Source organism: Limulus polyphemus, unplaced genomic scaffold (assembly GCF_000517525.1).
Source record: "Limulus polyphemus unplaced genomic scaffold, Limulus_polyphemus-2.1.2 Scaffold7821, whole genome shotgun sequence".
In the NCBI taxonomy this organism is placed as follows: domain Eukaryota; kingdom Metazoa; phylum Arthropoda; class Merostomata; order Xiphosura; family Limulidae; genus Limulus; species Limulus polyphemus.
The window spans coordinates 13625-23001 of NW_013673431.1; the positions used below are offsets into that span (position 1 = coordinate 13625).

A 9377-nucleotide genomic window follows, 5' to 3' on the forward strand; every position below is an offset into this window, starting at 1 on the left:
TATACTTAGAGATGTGTATTTAATTTATGTTGTTGACACATTTCAAAACGCTTATTGTATTGAAGAAACGGGTCAAAGAATCGCTAACTGTGTTTTCGACATACTTTTTGTTTCAACATGAAGATCCGGGCATTCCGGAAGTTGTACATCTACTGGTGGGGAAGTAGGAAGGGGCGTTTCCTGAACTGCCTCCTATAACCCTCAATTCGAAGATTTTATCACACTAGACGTCTTACTTTTATAATCAATAATAAGTTAATAACACATATTTCTTCGCAGACGTAACTACGTGGTTGTAAGGGATTAAACACCGGATTAGATTCAAAAGAAAGAGTTGCTCAAAACGTTGGTAACTAAAGAAAAAACAACTTTGTTTAGTGGGTGTGCGTTGATGGATCTTGGAATTTAAAGACAGCGGCAGTTAGATTAATTGTTCTGACTTGAGTTCACTACGTATGACGAACTATGAAACACTTGTGTTTAACACTTAAGAAACATAAGTTGTAGAAAGTTTTTACTCCCTGTTAACTTTTCACTAACTTCACTCTGGAATCGAACGTCATGAAAGGTGTTTGTACGATTTTCATTTTTATGGTTTTGACATATCCTGTTTATATCAGGGTAAGTTCATTTGAAGTTATCTTCCATTTTTGTGTTATCTGTTTATTAATTTTATATTTTTCCGTCTTGTGAATGCATTACTGGTCTACAGTTTAGGTCAAAAGCGTTTACTCGTAATTTTTATGCATAAACAACACATATTTACCGACGTAAATTTAGATTTGTGTTTTTGAATGTAAAGCAAAAAGTATGCTTAAATTAATTATATCATAGATATTTTTATTAAACAAAAAATTATTTTTACTTCTACGCTACGCTACTATTTTACTACGTGATCTTTATTAAGCCTAACACTATTTTACTTATACAATACGCTGTTATTTTACTATATGATCTTTATTAAGCCTAATACTATTTTACTTATACGATAAGCTGCTATTTTACCATATGATCTTTATTAAGCCTGACACTATTTTACTTATACGATACGCTGCTATTTTACTATATGATCTTTATTAAGCCTGACACTATTTTACTTATACGATATGCTGCTATTTTACTATATGATCTTTATTAAGCCTGACACTATTTTACTTATACGATATGCTGCTATTTTACTATATGATCTTTATTAAGCCTAACACTATTTTACTTATACGATAGGCTGATAACTACTAACCAGAAGGAAAGCAGCCATTCAGTAGCACCCGAGATCCCACCATTCACACTAAGAGATTAACTGTCACTCTTATAACGCACCCACAGTTTTAAGTGGGGGTGGGATATTTTGTAGTATGACAAAGATTCGAATCCCGTTCGCAAGCTCCGAAATATAAAAGTTAGGAAATCATCTGTTGGGGAACTTCTCTAATCTTCATTAAGTTTAGTAATTACCTGCAAGTTAAGAAATAGTTTGTACTATAACGGCGTTATAAGTTAAAGTAAAAAAAAAAAACTCAATGATCTTATTAAGCCTAATAATAAACTTACGAAAGCATTTGTCTTCAAAATTCAAAACCTAATGTTTAAGTTAAAAAAAAAAGAATTTGTGAAAATAGCTCACGTTAGTCAGATATTTAGAAACGTTTGTCAAGAAAGCTCACTAATCTTCTTTAAGCCTAGGGGCCTGGCATGGCCAGGTGGTTAGGGCGCGGGTTTGAATCCCCATCACACCAAACACGCTCGCCCTTTTAGCCGTGAGGGCGTTATAATGTGACGGTCAATCCTACTATTCGTTAGTAAAAGAGTAGCCCAAGAGTTGGCGGTGGGTGGTGATGACTACCTGCCTTCCCTCTAGTCTTACACTGCTAAATTAGGGACGGCTAGCGCAGATAGCCCTCGTGTAGCTTTGCGCGAAATCCATAAGAAGCAAACAAACAAATCTTTAAGCCTAATACTTAAGATATTATTTACAGGAAACCTAACTACTCTTCATTAAGCCTAACTCTAAAAGGCGCACTACCAACGGTGGTTTTAAACATTCATACAAGTTACGAGAACTAGTTACGCCGCCCTGGTGTATCATCATTTGTGCGAACCATATGTGTTCCATTTATAACTACATGAAAGTCAATCCGGGTCCTTTTTTGTCACTTTACAGTTAGATTAAAATCAAGTTTAATTGTTTTTGGATAGTCAGGAGTACTAACATGCAATAAATATCCTTACACACGGGAATGTGTGGGAGGTCTCACCCCTCCTCACGTAGGTGATGTTGCCATCTTAATTATGGTTTCATTTTTTTCCCCTTGGGAAAAATCCAAACCCGCGTGCATATTGTGGGTAACATATCGTTTATAATTTTTTTGTGAGTGAGAATACAGATGTAAATTAAAGTCGGGTAACTATTTTGTGCTTTGTTGTTGTAGTACGAGCAGTATTAACAGTAGAATAATAACAAGTTTGTTACATCTATATACAGGCAAACTCGATGCACATGCATCAAAGACGAGGAGTTTCATGCCCTAAAGGATGTCAGTGCCAACCGGCTTACCTGTCTCACACCTTGATGGCTAGATGGTTCGACAGAGAACAAAATTTAAGAGCCACTCTTTGTGTGCTTCAACAAGAAACCCATATCCAAAAGTTATTTGATGAAATTCCATTAGCAACCGAGATGCTTACGATACTTCAGGCACCAGATGCACCCAATTCTACTATTACCGAATCCATGTTGTCTCGCTTACCAAAGCTGCAAGGCATTGATTTCCAAGGATCAGGACAAAACCCTTACAAACTGAACCTAGGACCTTGTGCTTTTCGACAACTTCATAGTCTTCAATACATTTCTTTGCAGAAGGTCAATTTTATGGGCAATAAAGTGTTTGATGGGTTAAAGACGGTAGAAGTGTTACAAATATCAGAGTGTGATATTGAGGTTCTCTCTTGGAGACTTCTTGCCGAACTTTCGTCTTTACAGGAAATAGCTCTCGTGCGAAACGGAATTAGCTTTTTAGAAGATTTTGCATTTTATGGCACTCCAGACTTAAAGCGATTATCCTTGTCGCACAACAACATTATGACGTTACAAGCTGAAGCACTAGTCGGATTACTGAAGTTGGAAGTACTCGACCTCAGTAACAACAATCTCGACAGAATCTCTGGGGTTTCTTTCCCACCCCTCCCACATTTGCAATGGCTAGAACTAAAACATAATCCGATTGAAGTCATCTTTCCAAACTGTTTCCAGTTTCTAAATGGTACTTATCGTCTGAGCCTTGGTCACGCCGAAAAGTCCATTCATCTGATAAAGTTCAGTTTTCGAGGTCTAGAAAATTTAATATATCTTCATATTCCGAATGTTAACAACGACATTCTATTAGAACACATGTTTTATGGGCTTAATTCTTTGACACACTTGACCCTAGAGGGCAGGATTACCGCTATTGGCGACCGTGCTTTCGTTGGCGCACACCGGAGGCTGGAAAGACTTAGCCTTCACAAGTGCAAGTTGATAAGGATTGCCAGGGATGCATTCCATGGACTTCACCTATTAATATCTTTGGATTTATCTTCCAACAAACTACGGGGAATTTCTAGACATTCCTTTGAAAATCTGGAACGACTACGTGAACTGATTCTAAATGACAACATGTTACACATTCTTCCGAATGAAGTGTTCCTTCTGCCACAACTAAGAAGTCTAAGACTTGACTCAAATTCGTGGAACTGCACTTGTGGAATGGCCAGTTGGAGCGAGGACGTAACAACTCGTGTACGAAGAGTACTGTCCAATCCATGTCCACTGGGGAACCAAAAAGCAAACTGTATGGGATTCGAGTCCGCTTATGTCGTAGATCCCAGAGTAACACCAAGGTGTGATTACCCACCACAGATTCGAGGAAGAACTGTGTACGAGGCTATAAGACACCATCTTGACTGCTACAAAAGAAACGAATGAATGTGTTATACTCGAAGTAATGCATAATAAGAACCACGTGTGTTATATTTTGTCGGTGTAGCTTCAAAAAATCACCTTTTTCGTACAAATAAAAATAATTAGAAGGGATCACTTTGTAAGGTTACCATAAATATGTATGTGAAAACAAAACAAAAAGGTTTGAATTAGTATCACCATATTGTTTGACAGTTAATGTTATTTTGTTGTAAGAACTGCGAATAATTGTCAGTTACGCGTTGTATGATTAATGGAATAGTTAGCTCAAAAACACACACACATATATATACATGTAAATAACGAAAGAGGGAACCGAATGCTTGAAACTTATTGAATGACCATCGAAATCAGATTTGTTTAACAGAAAAGTATATATATCAGAAAAAGTACAAATGTTTTGTTTAAATTTTCTATTACTGTGTATAATATATATACATGAAGGATTATAATTGATTCTAATAAAAAGAAATATACCATTAAAAGAATATTTTGTTTTGCCTTGAGTTTGATGAGTTACCAACATTTCTTTTAAGACTGTGGAGTTATAATCTTAATGAAAACGCCCTGATTTTTAGCCGCTGCACAGCGGCACATAGAATGGCTCTGAGTTGTGTTTTATTTAAATACAAACTTTTATCTCATAAATCCGTTATCTCTTGACCGATATGAGTTCTAATTACAGTTTTTGACTCAGGAGGTCAAATATTTTCGATTGATATATTTGACCGCGCCCAAGGTCTCATAGTTTAATTTACTCTAATCCTGCCTAAAATAAATTCAATTTAATGGTAGGCTAGTAGAGATCCTGATGAGCAATAAAATTGAATCGGGTATACACGAACCCCACGCTTGATATTGCTGGCGCACAAAAATATAGCTAAGTAAAAAGGTCTCATAGATTAATTTACTCTAATCGTGCCTAAAATAATTTCAAATGCTGCGGCTGTCAAGATTCCCTCTTGTTCATATTTAATGTAAAATTTTGGTTAAATATATAAAGAAATATAGCTAGAGGACGCTTTTTATTACCCGTTTTTGATTGGGTTGGGCTCATTCCGTAACGCTTTATTGAAAAGCATTGATAATTATTCTGAGAAAGGTGATTTCTAGCAATGTGTTTTGAAGGTAAAATATTCTCAAGTTCGAACGTGACTTCGTTACAGGACCGATCTTTTGTATGTAAGATTTCTTGAGTCTCTATTTGACTTTGTTATAGAAACATTTAAAGTTTTTTTAAATTACCGATCGTCTAGAAGACGAAATATCTTGAATCAATATTTGATGTTTTGTGTAAGTACTTGAGTATGTTAATAGACAGTTAAAAACAGTCGACTTGCGTAACATGGGTAGTTAAAAAAAATTCAAGTTGTGCTACATGAAAGGTTTAAAATAATAGAGTTTCACCATTTTCCGATTATTAAAACGAAATTTTACAGAAACATTGTGATTTCCACACTAGAAACCTTTATAAGAGTGCTTTAGGTGTATTACACACACACAATTAGAAAAAAATTCTAGTTAAGCCTAAAAACAGTTATATAGATACATTGTTGTACCACACGGAAGATTACTAAAGACATACTCATTGTGTCTCAAGATTTATATATATATATATACCTGTTGTGTCTCAAGACGTACAGAAACACACCCTTTGTGTCTCAAAATTTACATAAAAATATCCGTTGTGCCCCAGGAAAGTTTACAGAAATATTCTGTTTGAGACACAAGGAAAGTCTACAAAAACATCCAGCGCTTCACCCTGCAGCCAACAAACGCGTATCCTAACTTCATTCCTACATTATAAAAACCATATTGTTACGCCTCTGTGTTCGTTTGTTAATTTTCCGTAAAAATTATTTCCGAATTCTTTAACGATACAAGTCCTTTCTTAAATAAAACTAGTTTATTCTTTCTTAATACAACTTTGCAATACACTTAATTTCCACAGTCACGCTATAACTTAAACAAACGCTATAATTCACAACGAATGATTCACGCGCTTGACTCAATTGTCCGTCTCTATCTCTGTCTGCAATTCAATTCCATTGTTGCCGTCACTTCTTGGCGGTCTTATATACAAGAATACCGCACATCTAGTAAACACTCGAGCATTCAAGAATCTTCGAGAATATCATGACGTGTTACTAGGGTCACGTGACTTCCGCTGTCGTAACAATATCATAAGACCCTCCGTGCTCAATTGTTGAACCGGAAGTGGGCCTAAAGGGTGATGATACTCTCCACCATAATAAAGTCTTTGACACATAAGAGACGTACTGAATGGAGTGACCTGTACTTTCACCAGATGTCGTATCCTGTAACATGGCTCCACACATTAAAGATGTCCTGTACTTCATGTTTCTATTGATTTTCCATGGCTGTTTTTGGCGACGTCCCGGACTTCATGTGATTTTGTTTGTTTGTAGAACTAAAACTCTCCTATAATTTCAAGTTAAAATTAAAATTAAAAGAGAGTACTTCTATATTTAAAAAGAACAATATAAAAGATAGTCTTTTTGCAACTAATACTAACCAAAGCACGTTTGTTTAACACTAGTCGTTGTCAGGTTGCACATAAAAATATTAATTTTTTATACAATAAAGTCTTGATGACGATTTTTTGATGAATGTTTCTGGGAATATCAAAGACTCTAGTAGTAAGTCAATCTAGAATAATATTTGTATTTACCAGCAGCCAAGTCTCCTGGAGACTAGTAGTAAGACTGTCCAGAGTAATATCAGTTCTTACCAGCTAAGTCTCCTGGAGACTCTAGTGGTAAGACTGTCCAGAGTAATGTCAGTTCTTACCAGCTAAGTCTCCTGGAGACTAGTAGTAAGCCTGTCCAGAGTAATGTCAGTTCTTACCAGCTAAGTTTCCTAGAGACTCTAGTAAGCCTGTCCAGAGTAATATAATTTCTTACCAACTAAGTCTCCTGGAGACTCTAGTAGTAAGACTGTACAGAGTAATGTCAGTTCTTACCAGCTAAGTTTCCTGGAGACTCTAGTGGTAAGACTGTCCAGAGTAATGTCAGTTCTTACCAGCTAAGTCTCTTGGAGACTCTAGTAGTAAGCCTGTCCAGAGTAATTAAGAACTGACCCAGCTGAGTTTCCTAGAGACTCTAGTAGTAAGTCTGTCCAGGGTAATATAATTTCTTACCACTAATATTCTCACACAATATGAAGTGTAGGAACTCGTGTACCAAGAAATGTAAGATGATCCGTGTATGAAATGTTAACTACAAAATAAAAAATGTCAGCTGATTACATGATTCTGTCGAGAAGTGTGTGAGTTCTTCTCACATAAAGCAAATATTTCACAGAGGGCGCTACTTTTGTATCACAACTATTTATGTTTTTATTATTTATTTTCAATATGGATTTCCAGCCAGTATATTTGTCTATACTTTTGGTCTTGTTCTATAGGGTAAAAAAAAAGTTCTTGAAACATCAACATTAAATTGTTATTCTTATATTTTATAATATAGCTAAAACACCTTTCCTTTTGATCATTCTGTAACCAAGTTTCTGTATCACAAGTTGACAAACATTCTGAATTGTCTGGAGTTCAGAATATGTCAGTTTTTTGGTCCACTCGCGTGCTGTTTTAATGGATTCTCTGTAAGTCAACGGGTATTGGAGACGTCCTTTGTTATCAAAGAACGTGTGATTATTTCCTTTTCTTGTGTGAAGATTAACGTACTTGTTTATTTCTTCGTGCATTGGAAAGTTTAGAAAACGAAGCAACTTTTCCGACCAGGTTTTTGGTTGCATTGCTACGTCTTCATAACGCACTCTCAAGTACTTGACCCCGTACCTGTATTGTATAATATCTCCTATCAACAGGTCATCCTGTAAACTTCGACACAGGAACCGAGGATCACGACAGTCGGGGGTTATGCACCACCTCTTCTGCTTGCGAGAGGCTATCAGCCCCCTTGGGTCTCTAACTAGGTGAATGACATGTAAATTTGGAACTTTTTTGTCTTTCAAAAGTTCTATCGCGTGTCTCAGTCTTAACCTAACAGTTTTGATTATGAGTAGCCTTGCGTTTCTACAAGCGTTCTCTAACAGGCCTGTCTTCAAACACAACTCTGTTGGGTTTCGTAGGCAGTCCCACGTGTTTCTACGAAAAGCACAGAGAGATTTGGGATATGCGTGACAAGGAGACGATTGGTTTTTGAGCTTGAGTAAAGTATCACTGTTCCATTCCTCTTTCTTAACTAATTGGAAATATTGGGGGGCGTTTGTATAATCACAGAGTAGTAGGTGTTTTAAGACTTGTACTGCCTCCAGTGCTTGACTAGAATCAACGTGTCCAAGAAGGTTGAGGTACATAAATGGTTCAAACCTATAGAATGTGTCTGGATAATAGCTGAGCATCTCACCAAGAAACGTTGACCCACTTCTCCAATATGTCAACAGCAAAACCCTGGGATTTTCATGGAAGAACTAAAAGAAATGAACAATTTATAAGTAAGTATACTAGAGGTAACGTACGAAAAGTCCACTTTTTAACGTTATTAAATATGTTATCAAATAACGTAGTAGTGATTTTATTATTAAATTGTATTATCTACATGTTTCATATGCCCAGTTTAATTACACTCATAGACAAACTTTTAGATATCAGCTCATTTAATTATTACAAAAAATAAGTAAAAGGATTGTTTATTAGTAACGTTAACTAGGACCATATGTTTGTTCGTACTATTAGTTGGGATGATATGTTTGTTTGTAGCGTTAACTAGGGTTTGAATCACACTTAAACAGGCCCACCGCAATTCCTTTACATTTAAACATCACCAACTGTTATACAAAACATTTTTAAAGCTGTAAATCTTCTACTTTGAAGAAAACCTTTCCTTCCAAGTTACTGAATAGCTAAGATAATGGGACTATGGTATATAACAGCGGGTTATGAACGCATGTTTTAGAACATTAGTAACATTTGTTTTCAAAGCAGTGACGTAAAAATCCTAAACAGGCATAACAATTAGATTTTTTAGGCTTAACAAAATAGATAAAGTAATGCCTAACTACAAATGTTTTTAACCTCTTAATTAGCTTATGATAGATTCTGAGAACGAACTGTACTCTCATCCCAGAGAAGCTCTGATATTAACCAAAAATAAGAAGTATTTAAATATATTAAAAACAGGACCTCGATTTCCTTCCAATGTGTATGTATTAGGACAAATATTAGGGAAACTCTCGATCAAAAAATACAACATTACATGCTGTATCAAGATAGGATATTTTTTACAGTTAAAGATCTCTTCCCTGGTGTATTGAAAGTAGCTAGTTCTTCTCCAAAATACTGAATAGAATGGAGTATACCTCTTCTCCGCGATACTGAATGGAGTATACCTCTTCTCCGAGATACTGAATGGAGTATGCCTCTTCTCCGAGATACTGAATA

At 35.8% G+C, this 9377-nt stretch overlaps 2 protein-coding genes across 2 annotated transcripts in view; one reads left to right on the forward strand and one right to left on the reverse strand.

Annotated features, from left to right (window-relative positions):
• Positions 1 to 228: 228 nt before the first annotated feature.
• LOC106474890 (insulin-like growth factor-binding protein complex acid labile subunit) lies at positions 229 to 4415 on the forward strand. Its single transcript, XM_013935586.2, has 2 exons — positions 229 to 621; positions 2483 to 4415. Exons 1-2 carry the CDS (start codon positions 562 to 564, stop codon positions 3959 to 3961), a joined length of 1539 nt encoding a protein of 512 aa, XP_013791040.1. The 5' UTR covers positions 229 to 561; the 3' UTR covers positions 3962 to 4415.
• Positions 4416 to 7432: 3017 nt separating this feature from the next.
• The window catches only part of LOC111089910 (carbohydrate sulfotransferase 4-like), a 3755-nt gene continuing 1810 nt past the window's right edge, over positions 7433 to 9377 (reverse strand). Inside the window, exon 2 of the mRNA XM_022403168.1 lies at positions 7433 to 8407. Coding sequence (XP_022258876.1) covers positions 7433 to 8407 — 975 coding nt within the window. The remainder of the gene's footprint in view (positions 8408 to 9377) is intronic.